The sequence below is a fragment of the Myotis brandtii genome, unplaced genomic scaffold (genome assembly GCF_000412655.1).
Source record: "Myotis brandtii unplaced genomic scaffold, ASM41265v1 scaffold167, whole genome shotgun sequence".
Classification (NCBI taxonomy): domain Eukaryota; kingdom Metazoa; phylum Chordata; class Mammalia; order Chiroptera; family Vespertilionidae; genus Myotis; species Myotis brandtii.
The window spans coordinates 1417584-1440908 of record NW_005356128.1 but is presented as its reverse complement, the minus strand read 5'-3'; the positions used below and the strand labels follow the sequence as shown (position 1 = coordinate 1440908).

The 23325-nt window shown below is 41.1% G+C and overlaps 1 protein-coding gene across 1 annotated transcript in view; it reads left to right on the top strand.

Annotated features, from left to right (window-relative positions):
- Positions 1-9989, top strand: part of FOXO1 (forkhead box O1) — a 112649-nt gene extending 102660 nt beyond the window's left edge. Inside the window, exons 3-4 of the mRNA XM_005862762.2 lie at positions 4864-6219; positions 6677-9989. Coding sequence (XP_005862824.1) covers positions 4864-6201 — 1338 coding nt within the window. The 3' untranslated portion in view covers positions 6202-6219; positions 6677-9989. The remainder of the gene's footprint in view (positions 1-4863; positions 6220-6676) is intronic.
- The last annotated feature ends 13336 nt before the right edge of the window (positions 9990-23325 follow it).

Genomic DNA, 23325 nt, shown 5'->3' with positions numbered 1-23325 from the left:
ATCTTCACAATAGCCCTGTAAATGTAGGAACTGTTAATCCATTCAACAGATACTTGAGTGCCTTCTTGGTGATGGAGCTGTGAGAATACAGTGTAACATGAAGACAGACCCTGAGCTCATGCAGCTTACAGTATAGTGGGGAGCCAGACATGCCCCCAAGGGACCAGGCATAGCAGAATCATGATTATGGTGAGTAAACAAGGTCCTGTGTTAGAGAGCTGCATGATGGGTGGGGTTATCAGGAAATGCTTCTGGAAAGAAGGGATGCTTGGGCTGAGACCTAAGTTGGTAGGGGTGGGCATAGGTGGGGGGTGACCTCTGATGGGAAAAAGTCGATGCTCCTGAACAGTCCTTTTTGTGCATCGATTTCTGTCCTTAGTGTGCATTTAGGTGGACTCTTCTTTCGCTAGGTAGATCATAAAACCTAGAGGGCAGAATCTGTGTCTAATTCTTTCTTTTGTCCTTTGCTGCACGCAGCAGAAAATAGGTCCCAGTACATGTTAACTGGTATGAATTGGTACATGGATGGATGGATAAAAGGTTTGTTAGACTACACTTCCTTGTAATGTTTTGGGGGTGTAAATAAACAATAACTATTGACTGTATCTTGTGTGTAGGGCATATTAGGGGATTTGAGATTAGGAAATAAAAATAAACTTTAGCCCTGTGCCCTTTAAGGAGCTTGGAATCCAGTCTGTAGAGCACATAAAACCAAACACCTGAGACTTAGAAATAGCCAGCAGAGCAGGTTGAACAAGCAAGTGCATATCTTGTCCACGATACCCCTTCACCACGTGATCCATTGAGTTTATTGGGTCAGGCTTCCCAAGAAGAATGTAGTGCACTGCTTGGAGGGCCAGGTATGCAGATGGCAGGGTAGAGTCAGGGAGCAGTTTGCAGAGGGAGATATGTTCAGAGAAAAGAAAGCTCTGCATTATCAGAAACCTGTGGCGGCAGAGAAATACAGCTAGTGGAGAGGAAATAGGCTGACTTGCCTTTTTCTTCAATGGTTTTATGCAGAAACTCAGGATTTGGGTAAGTGGTTTGCAGTGCATGAGTTTTTTGTCCTCACACCCTGCCTTTTTCCTTACAAAATAGTTGTCATAGTTCAAGAATTGACTATCTCAGAGCACTGACAGTGCGTGTGGTTCTGCTTCATGGCTCCATGGATGAACTACACTTTCCTCTGGCCTTGGCCATGTCCGGCAGAGACTTGCAGACATAACATCATTAAATAGCAACACAGTTTTTACAAGATTTACCTATTCAACACCCCCAACCTTATCCCCCTGGAAATCATAGCTTCTTTAATGTCCTGCTGGCTATGTGAAAAACAGGAATTTATGTAACAAGCCCTGCACAGAAAACCTTTTCCTGTTCGGAAAAATTTTTTTTAATTGTTGGCAAAGTTAGGAGACAGCTCCGTTACTCAAAGAGCGACCTCAAATGTCCTCTTAGAAAAATATGTAGCATAATGTTTTGATAAGTAAGGGATTGCTGTGGGACCTTTTTTTGTAAGTCTAATTAGTGAGTTAATGTATGTCCCATCTGAATTAGTGAATGCTTCCTGAAAATTTTTTTAAGATTTCATCATCATGTATTCTGCAGTCCTCTTAAAAAAAAAAGGCCCCCCAATTGCAGTTGCAAATGATCTGATCTAATTATGAATGTTGTGGAGCTGCAGGGCTATCCCCCTCCCCACTTCCTCACTCTCCTTGCCAGTCAGCGAAGACAGCCAGGAAGTTACTATTTAGGAAGATCTTCCCCCTTTATCATTAACTAAATGTGACAAGCTTCCTTTTCTCTAGAGATTTCTTCATTGTAGCTTATGTATGTGACTGTTGTGTAGAACAAGATAGCCATGATGGAATATTATGCAAATGTCCAGACTTTGACAATATAGAACATGTCACAGGGTCAGAGTACTTGACTCCATTCTGGTCTACCCCAGGGACAGGCTTGCTTCTTTAAGGAGGAATTTGGAACTTGGTTTGCTGGTGTTGGTTGGCCCAGCAGATGAGGCTGTGGCTGTGGGAGCATGTGTGTATGTGTAAGACCTTCCCATAAGGAGTGTCATGGGAGTGAAATAGGAAACATAGTTCTTGGGAAACATAGTACTTGGCCTCTTTTAGAAAGTATTGAGTTTGGGGACGGATCCATAGTTGGAAAGGAAGAGGAAAGTCTTGGGAACAAAGAATGCTCCCTGTCATTCACTTGACACACCTGCCCACCATCCAGGCTGAAGACCCTGTTCAGGGCCATTTCTGACCCACACTCTCTGTGTGCCCTGGCAGAAGGGCTTGTCACATAGCTTCTGTGTTGCAGCCCTTGGGTGGAATGTAGTACAGAGGGTCAGAGGGCATTCTGAAATGTGGATTTCTTAGCCCCGACTGTTGGGCCTCACTCTGACTTTTTTTTTTTTAAATATATTTTTATTGATTTCATAGATGAAGGAAGAGGGAGAGAGAGGTAGAAATATCAATGATGAGGGAGAATCATTGATTGGCTGCCTCCTGCACACCCCCTACTGGGAATGGAGCCCACAACCTGGGCATATGCCCTTGACTGGAATCAAACCTGGGACCTTTCAGTCCACAGGCCAACGCTCTATCCATTGAGCCAAACCTGCTAAGGCCTCACTTAGACTTTTAAATCTCCTTTAAGAAAGTGAAAAAAATTTTCCTTATTTTGTTTTCTACCTTCTTTCAATGAGAAAAAAAGTTGAGCTATGGTTTGTGTTGGAGCTCCAGCCTTGTCCTGCCTTCGTTCTGGCGCAATGATTCGCATGTCAATGGCATGAGGATGTGGGCATTGTGGCTGCATCCTGGGGTGACCACAAATCCAGCCAGGGTCTTTTCATGATCAAGGAAAGGGATGATGGGTCCAGGGAGCTCAGTCAGCTGGGTCATGTGCTCAGCCCTGCTCCCAAAGTTCTAGGATACTTGGGAGAATCTTGTTCCTGGACTTGGGATTGGGGTCTTGATGACAGACACTGCTCAGTGAGCAGGTAGGGAGAGTTTACTTTGTGCCCTGTCCTGTGCTGGGAACAAAAAGATTTAAGTCTAAGTCCTCTGGTTTAGGAGCCCACTTTTCCTTTTCCATATGTCCCAGGAGCTCTCTAGATGCTGGCACATAGGGAAAAGGAAAAGTGGGCCCAGTAGGGGAGTCAAATTGGAGCTTCCTTGTTTGCAGCCCGGCTTTGCTTCTTTTACTGTAACTTAAGACTGTCTCCAGCTCCCTTCACTGTGTGTTTGAAGTTGTGGATTTGTGTTTGTAATACCTCCTACTCACACCCTAGTGAATAAGAGGAAGGAAATAGAGCTTAGCCTGGTGAAAACTTGTGTCCTCAAAGATGGGATCTAATACATTCTTCTTGGTGACTATTACTGTATACCAGACACCCCTGAGCATTTTATATACCACTAGGGGCCCAGTGCATGAATTTGTGCACCTTGAAAGGAACAGTGGGTTTTGAGGCTGCGGTGGGCACAGGGGCAGGTCTCAGCCCATCCTCCATGCTCCCGCCTGGCCCCTCCCACCGTGTCCCCGGTCCCCTGTCTGCCCGCAGCTCCAGAGCCGGCTGCAGGTGCGAGCAGCCACTGCTCACACTCGCAGTTGCTGATGGTGTCGAGTGATTGGGACCGGCAGCAGGTGCGAGTAGGGCCAGCGCCAGCAGCAGGTGCGAGCGCCTGGCGGGACCACTGTGCGCAGGAGCAAAGAATTTTCAGTAATCACCAGAGGCTCGCCCCAGTGACAGCGATCCCCAATGACAGCGACGTCGCCCCGCCTTGGTCTGGTGCCCCCGCTCACCTGCTCCACCATCCTGCTGCAGCCGATGCCCGCCATGTTCTGTGCACACCCCCCTGGTGGTCAGCACACGTCATAGTGATGGGTTGTTCGGTTGCTCCACCATTCGATCTATTTGCATATTAGGGCTTTATATAGAGAGAGAGAAGGGCCAAGGGATTTCATGCGGTTATGTAGCCAGTAAGTAGCAGAGCCACCTAAATGTTCAAAAAAGGTTGATTTCTCTCTACAAATTGTCCTAGGGGTTCAGGTGGCACAGTTCAGTCATGGAGCTGTACTTAGCAGGTTGAAATCTCAAGCTGTTTGTACTCTCCATGCCTTCCTCCTTTCCCAGGTTGTCTTTTTGGATAGAGCATAACTTCTGATGCAGTGTCCTTGGATTAGTTGATGCATACTACTCGTTATTTTGGGGAGAAGGGGGTGTCAAATAACATTTGAATTTAAATTTTTCTTCAGGGGATGGAGGGCAGCTCAGCTTTCTAAAATTTAAAAAAAAAGTGACCATTTTTTTTCTTATATTCACCTGTATTTGCCTAATGGATATTTCTGGCTTAAATGAATCTAAGTCTTAGAGTTTTCAGGGTTTTAATTCTTGACTAAGAATATATGCTGCTTCATTTATTTCTTTTCCATAATCATGTAGGCCCAGTAATGCAAAACTTCTCACTTTAAGTAAATGACATATGTGCAACCTTATGGAATTGGCAGTAGTTTTAGGGATAATAGAGTGGAAAGAATTTTTATAGCACTTTGTTAAGAAGTACTATTTGCATACCACTGATTATAAACAAAATGTAAGTGGTTTTAAAACCAGTTTCGGTAATTCCTCTATAAAATATACTTATATAAAAGAAGGTATTTATAATAATGAGTATTTAATTTTGTTCCCTCATTAAGATACAGATTTTATTTTTAAGATAAGATAATATTTTTCTCCTACAGTTTGAGCTCTTTTATAGTGGGGTTCAGAACCACTCTGGCCGTATGGGTTGAAATCTGTATTTCCATGTGGTTGGAGAAGTACTGTATTTCTAACATGATGTTTTTGCTTTACAGAATTCAATTCGTCATAATCTGTCCCTGCACAGCAAGTTCATCCGTGTGCAAAATGAAGGAACTGGAAAAAGTTCTTGGTGGATGCTCAACCCAGAAGGAGGCAAGAGTGGAAAATCCCCCAGGAGAAGAGCTGCATCCATGGACAACAACAGTAAATTTTCCAAGAGCCGAGGCCGAGCCGCCAAGAAAAAAGCATCCCTCCAGTCTGGTCCAGAGGGTGCCGGGGACAGCCCAGGGTCTCAATTCTCCAAGTGGCCTGCCAGCCCTGGCTCTCACAGCAATGACGACTTTGATAACTGGAACACATTTCGCCCTCGAACTAGCTCAAATGCTAGTACTATTAGTGGGAGACTTTCTCCAATTATGACCGAACAGGATGATCTTGGAGATGGCGATGTGCATTCAATGGTGTACCCACCCTCCGCTGCAAAGATGGCTTCTACTCTGCCCAGTCTGTCAGAGATAAGCAATCCCGAAAACATGGAAAACCTTTTGGATAATCTCAACCTCCTGTCATCACCACCGTCATTAACTGTTTCAACCCAATCTTCACCTGGTGCCATGATGCAACAGACACCATGCTACTCGTTTGCACCGCCAAACACCAGCTTGAATTCACCCAGTCCAAACTACCAAAAATATACCTATGGCCAATCCAGCATGAGCCCCTTGCCCCAGATGTCAATGCAAACACTTCAGGACAATAAATCGAGCTATGGAGGTATGAATCAGTATAATTGTGCACCAGGACTCTTGAAGGAGTTACTTACTTCTGACTCTCCTCCCCATAATGACATTATGGCACCAGTTGATCCTGGGGTGGCTCAGCCTAACAGTAGGGTCCTGGGCCAGAATGTGTTGATGGGCCCTAATCCGGTCATGCCAAGCTATGGCAGCCAGGCATCTCATAACAAAATGATGAATCCCAGCTCCCATTCCCACCCTGGACATGCTCAGCCAACGTCTGTAGTTAATGGGCGTGCCTTGCCCCACGCAGTAAACACCATGCCCCACACCTCGGGCATGAACCGCTTGGCCCCAGTGAAGACAGCTTTACAAGTGCCTCTGCCTCACCCCATGCAGATGAACGCCCTTGGGGGCTACTCTTCCATGAGCAGCTGCAACGGCTATGGCAGGATGGGCATTCTCCACCAGGAGAAGCTCCCGAGTGACTTGGACGGCATGTTTATTGAGCGCTTGGACTGTGACATGGAATCCATCATTCGGAACGACCTCATGGATGGAGATACTTTGGATTTTAATTTTGACAATGTGTTGCCCAACCAAAGCTTCCCACATAGTGTCAAGACGACAACACATAGCTGGGTGTCAGGCTAAGAGTGAGTTATTGAGCAGGTAAGATTACCCCACTATCAAAAGACCTGCAAACAGAACTTAAAAGAGAGGAATACTATAACTTGCCATCTAGCTTCCATGGTTAAGACTTTCTAAAGGTCAACTAGCTACCTCTTGCAGAGAGGTATCTTTTATTATTCATTCTTCACCCTTTTTATAGCTTATAAATTTTCCTTTTGAGTTTAAATACGGAACCTTCCTGTAACTGCTGTAAAGATTTTAACAGTTAGATGGCTGCATCGTTTTAGTAGCTCTTCAATAAATGAATACATTTAATATAAATCAAATGCTGAAGGGCTTTTTAAGTGGAATTTCCCCCATTGAATGATTTCAGAGCTGTTTGAGAAAGCTCTAGCTATTTCCCCTCCCCCCAGTATGTCTGTCACTCCAACATGTTAAGTTGCATTGATTTTAATTTGGATATTTTTTAATTTGTGTGTGTTTGTTTTTTCCTTAGGCTACACTTAAAAGTACTTCAGATTGTCTGACAGCAAGAACTAAGAAGAAGTCCAAAGATGTCCTTCATCCCATCTTTTCATTTTCTTGATTAAAAAAAAAACACACCAAAAACCTTTTTTATTTTATTTTTCTTTCGTCAGACTTGGCAGCAAAGACACTTTTCCTGTACAGGATGTTTGCCCAACGTTTGCAGGTTATGTGCTACTGTAGATAAGGACTGTGCCATTGGAAATTTCATTACAATCAAGTGCCAAACTCACTACACCATATAACTGCAGAAAAGACTTTCGGATCCTGGTGTGCTTTCAAGTTTTGTATATAAGCAGTAGCTACAGAATTGTATTTGTGTGTGTTTTGTTTTTTTAAATATCCATTTGGTCCAAGGAAAGTTTATACTCTTTTTGTAATACTGTGATGGTCTCCTGTCCTTGATAAGTTAAACTTTTGTTTGTACTACCTGTGTTCCGCTGGACTGATGAATCACAGAGAACCAAACTCTCCATTCTGCACCTTCATTGAACAGCTTTGAACCTGTTCATTTTGCCACATAATTCCCATGAGAACCAGTAATCTGTCATCAATCTGCTGAATTAATGGACTTGTCAAACTCTTTTGAAAAAAAAGAGTAAACACCAGCCTTGTACAGGTCTTTTCTATTTTTTTTTTTTTGGTTTATTTTGTTATTTGCAAATTTGTACAAACATATAAATGGTTCTAATTTCCAGATAAATGATTTTTGATGTTATTGTTGGGACTTGAGATCATTTTTGGAATAGATATTGAACTGTAATGTTTTCTTAAACCTAGAGTCTACTTTATTACAGTATACTTGTAAATTTGTAGAATTCCAGATATTTGAGACAGCATCAATAATTTTCATTTTGTATTCTAACTGGATTAGTACTAATTTTGTACGTGCTTAACTGGTTTGTACACTTTGGGATGCTGCTTGGTGATATTTCTGACTAATCTTCAAATCATTGTAATTAGTACTTGCATACTCAATGTTTCTGGCCCTATTTTGGCAGGAGAGTGATGCACAGTTTAAAGACATTTTACGTTTCATGTTTAGGAGAACTTGATATGTTTTTATGTACGTATTTTAAAGAAATTACATCTGCTATTACTCTGTGAACTAAGCGTACTGCATAGCATTGAGTCTTCTAATAGATACCTGTCTGCCTATCGTGGCAGTTACTCCTAGGAGACCTTGTAATGTTTGTAGGTCAGAAAGGGAGATCTGCATCTAACACAGTACTCCTTTCTCAAACTGGGGCTTTTAACCTACAGCCATTTTAAGCTGAGCTTCAACAAATGTTTCCCCTCATAATTCTGTGCTTCTGTGTTGGTCTAGGTAGGAGGTGGAGGTTGGTTTATAGTTCTGCCTTGAAGGGGTATGTTAACACTTCATGATTCTTTCCCTTTGTCTTGCAGATTACATAGCACACAAGGAGAGAGTAAGTCAAAGTGGGGGATTTTGAAATGTGACTTCAGTGATTTGTAGAATGCTTTGTGTTCGTGAGTACAGATGGCTACCAAATGGAAAAGAACCTGTTTAAAAACTGGGGCAATTAATTTGAAAATCAACAAACCAGATATAAGTTATATATTTGAATTCTTTTAAAAGGCCTTTGCATAAGATAAGGATTTCTTTAGCCTTTAGCAACCTAAACTATAATTCTGATCATTAGATTTTAGTATTTTCCAATTACCTATAACTGACAGACCAAGTCAATTGGCTTTGTGTCTCACTTACAGTGTTGGTATTTTCAAGACATGTGGATGCCTGAAGTCAGCAAAATAAAATGAACAGCTGAACAAAAATGTTCCTCTTGCCTGCTGGAGAAGGTTCTGATTTCTTTGTACTTAGCCCAAATCACATTTGCTTTGTCTTGTCTGTGATTTGCATCTCTGTTGGCTTGTTTTTTCCTACATGTTTAACAAGAATATAAGTGTCCCTGATAGATTTCCTGTAGGAGGCCAGCTCTATGATAAGCTTCCCACTGTAACTTCTACTATTTTGGAAATTCATTAAACAACCACCTCTCTAACCATCTTCATTGTTGGACACTCCAAAATATGTCTGGTTTTAGATATCCTAGTTCCTCTCAGTACTGCCTCCTACATATGGAACAGAACTTGTTGGTGCAGAGTACTTGTGTTTCTGTTACCACTGCTACCACTTCTCCTCCCATGACATTACACAGGAGCCTCAATGACAGCGACCGCTAACGTCACTATTAGCATCTTATTGCTTCACAGTGTGACTTTAAAAAAAGATGTTTCTTCCTCCCACGTCTGTGTAAATATCTTTTTTTTTTCTTTCAAATTTTTCTTTATGTTGGAATTCTGACATGAATCCTGGGTAGCTAGCTCTCTGGGGTACAATGAACTCCAGTGAAAGGCACCTCGTCTATTTTGAAAACATTATGTGACCTCTGGTGATTCTTTTTCTGTACGAATACTGACTTTCTAGAGTAATTAGTCTATCAGTTATTGTACATGATTGCTTTGTGAAATGTGCAAATGATATCACCTATGCAGCCTTGTTTGATTTATTTTCCTTGGTTTGTACTGTTATTAAAAGCATATTGTATTATAGAGCTATTCAGATAATTTTAAATATAAAGTATTGTTTCTGTAATATAGGCGTATGGGATATATTTAGGTAATAGACACATTACATGGAAAGTTCGCTTTGACAAACTGACAGTCTAAATTAATTAGCAAATGTTCAATCCCAGCAAGCAGTGAATCAATGGGACATCCCAAGAAGAGAAGACACTTGAAATGGAAACAGTTCTCCAAAGGTATACATTTAGACTTGCTCAGCTACTGGGTACATGCTACCTATCCCCACGAAATTTTTACATTCAGCTCTTAAGAGTTCTTAATTTATAACTGACTTTTAAATGAGAAGTTTCTCTTTTGATTTTAGTTTGGGAGTAATCATTCAGTAGAAAAGCGCAATGTGGTTTATGCAAACAAAGCTGCTGGGTGTGACTCTTGGCCTCCTCCTCGAGGGTGGTGCCCAGCCTGGCAGTGTGGCCATGTGAGTCCTGTCGGGACGTAGTCATGCTCTCCTGCGTTTTGCTACTTGAGTTTAGTAACAGTGCAGATTCCATGTTCCTGTTCCAATATTCTGAGAAGTGCCTGATGATGCTGATATACTTACAGACACAAGAACAATCTTTGCTATTATTGTATAAAGCCATAAATGTACATACATTGTGTTTAAATGGTTTGGTGTCTTTCTTTCCTAATTGTGCAGAATAAGCTCTTTGTTGGGATTAAAAAGTGTTTTGCTATCATTTGAGTTAAATCTTTTAAGCCACAGTGCCATGGTTTATTCAAATCTGGTATTTTCTTTGGAGGGCGGGGGAACAGTCTCTGATCAGACAATAGCCCCCTAGAGTTAAGAATAAGTAAAACCCTAATAATAACCCTAGAGCAGGGGTCCTCAAACTACGGCCCGCGGGCCACATGCAAATACAAATATTGTATTTGTTCTCGTTTTGTTTTTTTTATTTCAAAATAAGATATGTGCAGTGTGCATAGGAATTTGTTCATAGTTTTTTTTTAAACTATAGTCCGGCCCTCCAACGGTCTGAGGGACAGTGAACTGGCCCCCTGTTTAAAAAATTTGAGGACCCCTGCCCTAGAGTGTAGGTACTTCATCCTTGGAAAGTCTGAAACCACTATCTGGTACCATAATTACTGGGCAGTTAAGTCTCATGTCAGAACAGACCGTGGTGAGGTAAAAGCACATAAAGGGCAAGTCAGGAGGGTCCTGGCTGGGAGGTCACTGAGCAGGCACTGGGTGGTGTGGAAAGGAATGGCTTTCCAAGGCCACATGTGCTCCTGTCACCACCACACACCTTTCTGAAGGAGGAGCGTTGCTTTTAAGTGGCTGCTAATGGGAGGTTTTATATATTTGCTGTTTTCACAAAATGTCCTGAGCAATGAGCTAGGATTAGATAAATGATGATTAAAGTGCTTTTTAAACCAGGACAAAGACCAGTCTCCTAACTTCTCTCACCATGCAAGTACATGTCCAAATGAGTTGGAGTAGCAACAAGGAAATAGGTTATTCTCGTGTTTATCTGTTTAGACACCAGAAGATCAGTTCAGCCTTCACGTTCTTCCCCATCTTCCAGCAATGTAATCCTTCCTTTAAGAGACATGTTAGAAGCCCAGGGTAGATTGTAGAACTGATGAAAACCATCTACTCCCAGACCCTGGCTCATGCACAGATCACTTTGAAAACTGCTGATAGAGTCCAAATGCAGAAAAACACGGTGATTGTGTTGCCAGAACTCAAACTAGCAGGCTCCTTTCATAGCCCATTTGCATATACATAAAATCATGCATACAATGTCACTTATTGAGAACAGTTTCCAAGTTTTACATCACTTGATAAGAGGAAGCAACACAGAAGGAAGGTTTTCCTAGCACATTCCACGGGTGGAGCTTATGGGAGAGGTATAAAATTCCTTCCTTGGACAGTATCTAAGCCCTGGGAAGAATCAGGATGTGTATCTAGGATTATTTCTTGACCTGTGAACCAGCCACAAACAAGGACTTTGCCCTGGCTATTGTTTCTCCATGTTTGAGCTGACCTGACAATGATGATGCTAGTTAAACTTCGACTGGTTGGTGTGGTTAGGTAAGTGGAAGGCTGTTCCAAGATATAATCACACTAAGTGGCAGTTGAAGTAGTCGGTGTCACATACACATTGTATCTGTTACTGCTCCTACTGGGCCGTGAGCCTGTATCTGGGCTGGGCCTCTAACATGAGGGTGTGTTCCTGGAAGTTTCCTTATTCTAATTTCTTAAATTATTTTATTGTAAAAAATGAGACTGGTGATAACTGAAATACATGGACTCAGTTTAAGTAACTGGCAAATGAGTCAAGTTTCTGCAGAATGGAAATGGAGGTGGATGCTGGCATGAGGCGGGGGAAGGCCGGTAGTGCCGGGTGGTAGTAGAAAATCAGATGTGAAATAGGGACAGCTGAGGTTCCTTCAGATCTTTTGACTGGAGGAAGCTACAGAGTGGCCAGGCCATAAAGAAGTTCAAAAGCAAGTTTTAAGTTTTTGCAGGTGGGTGGGAGAAGCGGCTTTCTGTGCAGCCCCCCTGCTTTCGCAATATGACAGTGAGAGGAGGAAGCTCCATACTGTTACAGGAAGAAGGAAAAGGAGATTGGGGCCAACTTTTCTTAGCTTGACTGGTGGCAGGACACTGTCTTCCCCTCCTCTCTCTCCACCCATGAACTGAAAGGCTAAATGAAATATCTTGGCATTAATACCTTTATCAAGTTCACGTCTTCCAACAGTGAAAGTCTTGTTTGCACTTGAAGCCACTGGTTTTAAGTAGAGATTTCCATCCTCTAGGAAGAAAGAATGCAACATTATGAGGGCTTGTTATTCCTTATTTACATCCCATTCTTTTCATGAGCTCCAATCCCAATCAACTTGATTGAATTCTTATGAAACTTAAAGCTTACCTAGGATAGTAGCCTAGGAGCCATGTGGGATTCTTATACTTGCTAGAGTTTCTGTAAACATTCTTGGGGTTGTAACAGATCTGAAATTGCCCCAGCAAGATGATCTTAGATGAGACAACTGCTTAGAATAGAGCTCGCAGTGGGCCATTTTAAACTAGATTTTTACACTTCTGATGAAGTAGAGGTGAGGTCCATTTTGCATTTTAGTGCTTGGTTCCAGAACAAGCCAGAAATGCCCACTGCTTAATTCATGCTGGTGGCATGGACACTTGGGTTTTAGTAAAGCCATGAGTTATTCTGATGCTTGGGCCATAATCTCACAGACAAGGTAAGTTGAGGATAACTTCTGTTACCTGGTTAGATGTGAGATTAGAGGATGAGGTAATGTCTGCAAATGGCTTCCTGTGTACAGATTAATAGTGTCAGCACAGGTAATAGTAGCCCTTGGAGATTTGTTTCCTTCATGCGACTTCTGGACAGTCAGCATTTCCCTGCAGGATAAGTGGGAGAGCTACTTGGTTCACTTTCATCATTTTTCTGCATTCTTATGTGCAGCCTTTAGCTGTTAAGCCTGGGAGCATGTAGACAGTTGACCAGGCCTAAACTCCAAGAGAGTTGGTAGGCCTCTCTCTTCTTGGTACTCTACAGGTATTTAGCAAGTGGTAAGCCTATTATACAGGGGTGGGCAAAAGTAGGTTTACAGTTATAATACAAATAATATAACCATCTATATATATACAAGCCTAAGTGACGGAATGACTGGAACGACCGGTCGCTATGATGCCCACTGGCCACCAGGAGCTGCCCCCTGGTGGTCAGTGCGCTCCCACAGCAGGAACACCACTCAGCCAGAAGCCGGGCTCACACCTGGTGAGCACAGCTGCAGCGCTACCGGGCGGTGGCAGCAGGTGTAGTGGGGCCGGTATGAGCGATAGCGGAGCTATGCCCAGCCCCTGCCACTTCGGCACTGCTACATCCCTTGGGGGGGATGTTGGACTGCTGGGTTTCAACCTGCGGGGATCGGGCTGAAACCTGGCAGTCCGACATCCCCTGAGGGGTCCTGGATTGCGAGGGCGCAGGCCAGGCGGAGGGACCCCACTCATGCATGAATCCGTGCACCAGGCCTCTAGTTAATAAATAATAATACAAGAATAAACTTTTGTATATTCACAACTGTATACCTACTTTGCTACCCCTGTATGCCTAATACAAATTAGGTGTGACATTTGTTTCCCAAGAAGCTCTTTGTGGACCCATACTAAGAAAATTTAGAGACATTTCAGATGACCTTGACCTCACCCTAGTCAAGTTTACTTAGTAGACTGTGGAGGATGCCAACTCCATGTGCCCTTTTTAGGCTGACCTGTAAGATACAGGAGAGGAGAGGAAAATACTAATGTTGAGGAGGCTACAGTGGTGTGTTGGAACCCAATTGGCTGGTTCATAGGAACTGATGGTTAAATTTGAAGGAATTTTATGAGCCGATTTGAAATACCACCATTATAAGTAAAATAGATAAGCTTACTATTAAATACGTTATATTTTAAAAACAAAGGTAGCCCCAGCTGATTTGGCTAAGTGGATAGAGCATCAGCCTGAGGACTTGAAGGGTCCTGAGTTTGATTCCCGTCAAGGGCACATGCCTGGGTTATGGGCTCAATCCCCAGTTAGGGGGGCGTGTAGGAGGCAGCCGATCAATGATTCTCTCTCATCGATGTATCTATCTCTCTCCCTCTCTGAAATCTATAAAAATATGTTTTAAAAAACCAAAATTAGTCAATACTCAAAACCAATCACAATCTAATGTATTACGTTTTGCTCTTTTCTGCTCTTAAAGTACTAGTATTTACGTTGGTTTTATCTCTGGTGGGACGGCCATACAGTAAGTCCTCACTTAGCATTGTTGATAGGTTTTGCAACTTTAAGCAAAATGGCATATAATATCAATGAGCTGATTTTACCATTGGCTAGTTATATAAGACTTAAGTTCCTACGGCATCTCATCAACACTATAACAAAACAACGTTATTCGAGGACCTGTTGTATAATGGTGCGCTACTGTTTGTGCTGAAGCTGAACAGTTTCAGTTTAACGTAGTTTGTACAAGGGTGATGTCAGTTAAATTTGTTGAGAAAATAAAATGTATTGAGAAAAAAGAAAGTGGGTTGGAATATATAAGTCCATTTGTTAAATCCTGGCTGAATTGCCACTACTACCATATGTTGGCTACAGATAAAAGAGTTTGGCAGAAATCAATGAAAGCATCTATGAGAATCAATTGGCCTGGTTGAATTCACGGAATATTGTATATTTTATTATTATCACATCCCTTATATCAGGAAATGTGTAATAAATGTTTGTGCATATATACAGGCATGCATTACTTTCCCACAGAGCAGGTAAAACATTTACCAGCACAGCATGGCATTAAAGGACTGGTGGTTTGGGTGATGTAGAGGAACAGGTGGAATGGAAATAAGGGAGTGAGAACAGGAAGTGGCAAGGTCCAGGCTGTGGTCATGACATCAGGTGACTGGGAAGCAGTGAGGTTTGGAGATGGACGTCTCAAATTCAATGTCAAAGCCTTAATTTGGGGAGAATTAGGCAGGTTGCAGGTAGGTGTGACTGGGAACGGTATACAGTGAAGTAGCTGGATGCCTTGAGCATGATCAGAGGTTTTTTTAAACATGAGTGTGGAAGAGGAAGATTCTGGAGTTGGAAAAGGAATGCAAAAGGATGCCAGTTCTACTTTCGATACTCCTCATGATTTGTCAAATGGAAATACACTGAATTAATGGAGTTATTGGGGGAATTAATGACCTGAGTTAAAACCCTATTGCAATGCCTAGTACATAGAAAGGGCTCAAGAAAAGGGGTGGCCAAACATTTTGTTGTGTCCAAGAGAGACTTGGACAAATTGTATCCAGCATATTTATTAATAGATGCTCTTGTCACTCTGAAGTGTTTGGGTTTGAGTGGTTAATTAGATGTTCACCCTACCGGCAAATGTCTACTTTTCAGTTAATTACTTCTTACTAGTAGATCCCTCACCTCTCAGTGGACATACCAAGAGCCCCCAGTGGGTAATAGAATTTGAGCCCCTCTGGAAGAAGCTATCTCTTTCTGGGGGGTTATTCTTCTAAAGAAATGTTAGCCTGGTGTCTAAATAACATAGATTAAAGTTTTATCTGTGGCATACAAGATCCTTCCCAACCTTCCATTGTATTCTTGTCTCCTCCACCTTACATCACACACTTTTATGATTCCAGCCTTTTCACGTGCTGGAAGTTTTATTTGTCTGGAATGCCTTTCTCCTCCTTTCCTTATCAACAAGGTACAGCTCAAAACCTTCCTCTATCCTTCAAACTTGCACCAGGCCCTCGTATCAAAGTAGTTATTTGCACACGTGGACTTGATGAGTTTCAGGCCTCCTTTTCCAAATACAGGCATGTAGTCAAATAATAATTCTCAATAGTCCTCCCAAGGCAACCCTATGGCCATCCTACTTAAGAAGTTCAGAGCCAGGCCTGACTAATTTGGGTCATCACCAAACTCCCATAAAGCAACTGGCCAGTGCCCTTGACCACTGGACACAGCCAAAGGCATTCCTCTTTGGTGAGCCAGTCTGCGCCTGCCAACATTCCAACAAATTAATAGCACCAAGAAGTCCAAGGTATTTTGACAAGTCTGGAGCTGCTCTTCTGTTTCTTCAACCAAGGAAAGTTCAAAGGCAAGAGGGGATATGGCCAGTGATGAAATGCCTAAAAGGAATTATTGGCTTTCCTTCTAGCCAGCCATCCCCATAGGCCGCATAATCCTCTTTCCATATAGCTCCTCTGGGCTCAGAGGCCAGAACCAGCTCCTTTGACTTAGCTCCTATCTCCCAAATTAACAAGACTGAAATGCCAGTTTATTAGTTTACCTCCTGAAGGGTTGCATGTCTATAGAAACAGGTTGTGCCAATCTGTAAAAAGTTTTAAAAAAAGGAGGGCGGGGCAGTTTTTAAAAAAAGGCAGTTGGAATCCTTAGGTAGTTGCTGATTTGCTTTCACAGAATATTAATCTGAGAAAGACATAAACTTTGTCATCTGTAACTTCTTTAATGTTGTGTCATTGGGTTGTCTCCAAATGGGATTGGATAAAATATATGGATTTTGCATTCTGGTTTTAAACATTATTTTGAAATTAATTTGAAATACTCAAATTTTTTAAATTAAATATTATTTTGAAAGGAAGTAATTATTCTCCTTCGCAAGACAATTTTTTTTTTCCTAGTTCAAGTCACCACACCTACCAAAACAATGCCTTGGTAAAAAGGAGACATTGTCTTAAGTCGGGCAATTTTGTTTAGAAATTCTTATGAAGTTGTGATAAAATGTACCCTGACTAGAAAATTTCATTTATTCTTGTAAATGTGTCTCATGAGATCTCAAAAGTTCTGAGGTCTATTTTAAATTATTATTATCTTTAAGGTTCCAGCTCCCTTACAACTCCCCTTTTCTGTCTTAATTGGTATTTTATTATAAGCATGAATAATTTTCAAAACCCTAGATGGCTGGAAGCATTTAACAGCTGTATGGAATCTCATGTAACCGTCATGTGCCTTTTTTGGGGAAACAACAATTGTCCTTGTCTTTTGAAGAAAATCACATGATTAAAAAAATAGACGACTAGCAGTAATTCTGTTGTCACATGGTTACTGGCAGGAAAGGACTAGGGAGGAAGACATAAGAAAAATGCATTCTTGGATCCCTCAGCTACACCAATCTGCAAGCCTTCCTGGAGTAAATAATTTCCTTTGTCATTTCTGGGTAACTAAAAAAAGGCTTCAGATGTTTCCAGGATTGGGTATTATATTGTGTAATACTTTTGGGGTTTGAATTACCTTTCTTTGGTCAAAGAATTGGCTCAAAACCCAGCCATTTTTCCCTTGCTGGATCTGAGTGTCAGAGAAACTAATGTGAATTGAATGAATGAAAATTCAGTCTTTAATATGGACAATAATACTCCCTCTGGGATTAGAATTTCTTAACATGCTTAACAGCAAAAAGAAGTTTGAACAAGCATTGGAGCTCAAAGATTTAAGCATCTTGAGATGAAGCTTGCCTCCATCTCAGATACTCCCACTTGGGAAGAGAGCCCAGGCTTGCCATGGAGGAGGAGCTTGCTAATGTGGGTGAGAAGGCTTCCTGTCACCTTTTAGAATTCAGAGAATAAATGTCCCAAATATGAAAAGTTTGAAAGCAGCAGGGCTGGTCATTGACTAGTACAAAGTGCTGGAATAGAGTATTTCTCTGTGAAATGAGCTAATGTTTTTTCCAGGGCAGTTCTAAGTTAAGACTTATGGAGGAAAAAACTATGATTAAGAAAAGTGGATGGGTTATTAGGAAAGGATTTTTATTCAAAAGGTTTTCTGATTATAGTAGCACTGTTAAAAGATACCAAGTATTTGCCAGTGCCAGTTCCTCAGTCTCCCTTGGAATTAAAAAAAAGCAGAGCAGACTCTCAGCGGTTCTCAACCTGTGGGTCGCGAACAATGAATAGACATCCTGCATATCAGATATTTACATTACGATTCATAACAGTAGCAAAATTACAGTTATGAAGTAGCAACGAAAATAATTTTATGGTTGGGGGTCACCACAACATGAAGAACTGTATTAAAGGGTCGCGGCATTAGGAAGGTTGAGAACCACTGCAAGGGAAAATGTCCTCTGGGTAGCAGATCACTTCTGGAGACTCCGAGGAAAAGGGACACAGTATTCTGGGTCTCAGTGTCCTGCAGTAATCACTGCAAGCACCTCTGAGAGAAAGCCGCCCTCGAGTTCCAACCGATGCCAGACAGTCCAGTTTCTCCCCGTATGAGTCCTGGGTCCCCAGAGACTCGCCCAGCTGGAGTTCAGAGCAGTCGGGAGCTTGTGTCTCCCTCCCGATTGAAAAAGACAACCGAGTCCTCAGTTGCCAGCCCTTTCCACGTGCGCCTCTGTACTTCTGCACTTTACTTCCACACCTCCTCTGAGTCTCAGTGTGCTTTTCTCTTTCCTTCTAGTTGTAGAATTTCCACTCAGCCAGCCTTCCTGTGGTTCTGGATGATGTCCATTTTGTCTTTTAGTTGTATTTTTGAAGTGGTGTGCGAGGCGGCAATTTCAGGTGTTTACCTATGCCACCATCTTGGTTTCTCCCAGCTGATTTTTATGGCCACAAGTTTGAAAACCACCAATGGTTTGTGGAGATGCTATAACTTTTGCTGCTACTCATTCATCCCACCCACCCATTCATTCATCAATTGAGCATCTACTGAGCACTTACTGTGTACCAGGCCCTCTGCAGAGTGCGAGGGCTTCTTGGTGACAGACACATTATCCATCCTTGTGAGGCTTTTGGTCTCCTCTCTTCAGACCTGTCGTGAGGTTTACCAGAAAGGTGCCATGGAGTATTCTTTAAAAATAGCTGCTTGGGTCAGAAAAATACTGGGCTGAGAACTGGCCCTGAAACTCCAAAATTTCCATCATTCATCAGACCTTTACCTCCCTAACCTGCTGTGACTGCTGAGTAAACTGCTCCAGGGGTCCTCAAACTACGGCCCGCGGGCCACATGCAAATACAAATATTGTATTTGTTCCCGTTTTGTTTTTTTACTTCAAAATAAGATATGTGCAGTGTGCATAGGAATTTGTTCATAGTTTTTTTTTAAACTATAGTCTGGCCCTCCAACGGTCTGAGGGACAGTGAACTGGCCCCCTGTTTAAAAAGTTTGAGGACCCCTGGTTAAACAGACTGGCCTGTCCTCTAGGTGCTTACAAATTGAAGCCTGGTTTGGCCTCTCCAGCACGAGGGTCAACCCCTGAATAACACATGAAGCACCGCGAGGCAGCTTGAGCCAAGAGACAGACCTGGAACACAGTCAACTTCATCCATAGTGACCAAATGTTTGAGTTAAATGCACCCAGGTCTAAGGAAAATAAGTCAGTCCTGATGGGTCTGTTTTCCATTGTAAATGAGGCTTTTTTTTTTTTTTTTTTTTTTTTTTTTTTTTATAGCTGCAGGAGCGAAGCAGTTCATCTTATAAGATCTTTGAGGAAACATAAGCTGAACCCAGTTGTTCCACTGAGATGAGCTTACCATATGGAGAGCTCTATGTCCAGGCTGGGCAGGCACCGCCTTGCTCCTGGGCCAAACCTGTTGCAGCTCCAGGGTAGGGAGCCTCTTCCAACCCAGCTGATCTGAGCTGCCTGGGGCAGGTCACACACTCCATGATGCTAATGCATTGATACTTCATTTGGGTGGTGTCCTCAGGCTGAGCTCGGTTCCACACTAGGAAACTTTCTAGATCATTGGAAGTCTGCTGCTCCTGTGGCTGTCTGGTTTTCTTCTATTTTGTTTGATAAGTGACCTCAAAAGTAGGACATTAATATCTGTTGCAAAAAAAAAAAAACCATACCCAGTTCCACCTGACCTTTTCTGATGAGCCAGGGTCATCACAAGAATATCTGTGGCTGAGCCAAGTTGTTATCCAGAGATGTCCTCAGGGCTGTACACTTTGTCCCTTTCTCTTTCCCTCCTTTCTTCTTTTCCTCCCTCCCTTTTCTTTCTCACTAGCTCTTTATCATGCAAAATTTTAAACATAAGCAAAAGTAGGAAGAATAAAAAGTATAATGGCCTCCATATACTCATCATCCAGGTTAAATAACTATCAACTCATGGTCAAACTCATCTCATATATATTTACCCTTAACACTGGGTTATTTGAAGAAAACCCCAGATATCATAATTTCATCTGTTAAAAAATATGTTTGTATGTGTGTACATGTAAAATTATATAGATAAGAATCCTTTTAAGTTTAAAATATTTTTAGTGACTCAGAATTTACATACATTAAGATCTTCAGAACTTAAGTGGATCATTCAGTCAGCTTGACCTTTGCAAATTAAGATGCCTCATATTTTTATCATTTCTTCTCTTTGTGCCCCTTCTCAGCCAGTTCCCTGCATGGAGAAGCAATCATTGATCTGATTGCTATTGCTACTGGTTATTTTTGCCTATTCTAGAATTCATATCAATGGGATCATATACTGTACTTTTTTGCTCCTGGCTTCTTCCTCTCAGTATTATTTTTGAAATCCATCCATGTTGTTGTTTGTATCAGTAAAAATACTGATAGTAGTTTTATTCTTTGAGTAGTATTTTATTTTTGAGTAATATTTTATTGTATGGATTTGCCAGTTGGTTAATGGACATCTGGGCTGTTTTCAGTTTTTTTTTACTAGTATGAATAAAGCTACTGTAAATATTCTTGTATAAGTTTTTTTTTGTGGACATATACTTTTATTTCTCTTGAGTAAATATCTAGGCATGGAATTATAGGATCATGGTAAATTTAACTTTTTTAAAAATGCCAAATAGTTTTCCAAAAGTGGTTGTTCCATTAAAACACTCCCACCAGCAATGTATGATACTTCTGGTTATTCCACATTCTCTCCAAAATTTAGTATTTTTCATCTTATTTTTTTTAAGAACATAGCTTTTTTTTAAAAAAAAAATTGATTTTATAGAGAGGCAGGGAGAGGGGGAGAGAGAGAGAAAAAAAAATATTGATGTGAGAGAGAAACATTGATTGGTTGGTTGCCTCCTATGTTCGCCATGACTGGGCATCAAAACTGCAATCTGGGTATGTGCTCTGACCTGGAATCGAACCCGTGACCCTTCCATGTATGGGCCAACGCTCCAACCAACTGAGCCACACCGGCCAGAGCTATTTTATCTGTTGTTGTTTTTTATTGGATTGTTTGTCATTATTATTGAGGTGTAGGAAGTCTTTATATATTCCAGATACAAGATATAGGTATTGTCCTATACCTATCTGTTTGTCTATTTATCCATCCAGATAAAGTTGTTGCACATATTTCTCCCAATCTGCTACTTATATATTTTCTTGATATTATCTTTTGATGAATAGTACTTTTAGGTTTTGATGAAGTTCAATTTATTTTTCCTTTTATAGTTTGTGCTTTCTGTGCCTTCACCAATAAATCTTTACCTACTCCTGCATTCTCTTATTTTTTCTTTTAATCACTTTGCTATTTATTTATGAGATCAACACCTACAACAAAAACATAAGTACAATACCATCATCATGCATAAAGAATAAAAAGTCCTTAATATCAAATATCCATTCAGCACAATGTTCAAATATTCTCAATTCTTTTCTAATTTTTCTAGTTTGTATATTCAAGTCAGAATCCAAGTAACATTTATATATTGCATCCCCCCAATATATTTTTATTGACTTCAGAGAGGGAGGAAGAAGGAGAGAGAGATAGAAACATCAATGATGAGAGAATCATCGATTGGTTGCCTCCTGCATGCTATGCTCCTCACTAGGGACCGAGCCTAAAACCTGGGCATGTACCCTGACTGGGAATTGGACCATGACTTCTTGGTTCATAGGTCAGTGCTCAACCAGTGAGCCACACTGGCTTGGTTATTACAATTTTTAATATGTATCTAAGAATCCTTTTATTTTGCAGTCTTTCGAAGAAACTGGGTGATTTGTCTTGTAGAGTGCCCCACAGTTTGAATTGTGCAAACTGTATTTTCTTTTTAAAAAATTTATCTTTATTGTTAATAGTATTACAGGTGTGTCCTTTGTTTTTTTCCTCCATTGACTCCCTCCACCTGGCACCCTCTCTTCCCAGGCCTTCACCACACTGTTGTTTGTGTCCATGGGTTATGCATATATGCATATAAGTTTCACGGTTAATTTCCCCTCACCTACCTCCCCACCCCCACCTTCCCTCTGAAATTCATCAGTTTGCTCCATGCTTCTATGTCTCTGGATCTATTTTGTTCATTAGTTTATTTTGTTCATTAGATTCCACATATGATTGAGATCATGTGATACTTATCTTTCTCTGACTGGCTTATTTCACTTAGTATAATACCCTCCAGGTCCATCCATGCTTGCAAATGGTAAAAGTTCCTGCTTTTTGTATTTTCTTTAAAAATCTTTTATTGATTTGAGAGAGAGAGAGAGAGAGAGAGAGAGAGAGAGAGGAAGATCAAGAGAGAGTGAGAAAGAAAGAAACATTGATTTCTTGCTCCACCCATCCATGCATTCATTGGTTGCTTCCTGCATGTGCCCTGTCCAGGGATTGAACCTGCAACCTTCATGCATCTGGACAACACTCTAACTGAGCTAACCGGTCAGATTGTATTTTCTTGGTGTCATTTAGTATATTTCTAATCCTTCATATCTCCTGAAAACTAGTAGTTAAATCTAGAGGCATGATCATATTTGGGTTCAACTTTTGTTGAGAATACTTCATAATATTAAAAACATAGTGAGGAAGTACATGATGTTCCATTGTCTCTCTTTTGTATGATGTTAGCAGACATTGATAATCATGATTGCCACTGTTTTATTAAGGTGATAAAATGGTGATATTCTAATCCTATCATTTCTTCTAAATTCATTAGCTGAAAACTTGTATGAAGCATCTTCTCTGAAACAATTTTATGGATACCTTGAGGATTTTATCTTGAATAGTCCCAGGAATGCCAATGTTTTTAGAGTTTTTAATCTGCTTTGTATCACTAGTTTTAAGTTTTTTCCACAGCATTAGGCTGAGGTGGTTGCTTATTAACATTTACAACACAACCATCATTACCTGCTATATGCTGATCATTATATGCTGAATACTTTGGGGGCAGGTCCTAACCTAAGTACTCAATGTATTTCACTAATCTGATACTCTGAGGTACAGATTATTATTCTTAGAGCCTCATGGCTTTCACCATAAGATAACAGATTTATCTAATGATCTCTGATCTACTTCTGTATGGGTTTCTTTCAGGCCACTGTCTCCACTATGGGTATGTAGAAGACTTTCCTCCTTCTTTAACTTTCTAGGTTTGACAAGACTAATGCTATTAATCTTTCCCTGTGTGAAAAATATGAACTTAAGATAAACACCAAATAATAGGGCATTGACTATTCCCATTAAAGTTGGCTACAGCATGAATAATCCCAACTCTGGGTGCTTACTTATTCTAGCCAAAAATTTAAATAGATCTTTTGCTCCTTACAAAGGCTCCATGTCCTCCTTGGAAGAATGGAAAAAAAAAATAGTGGATCATGACT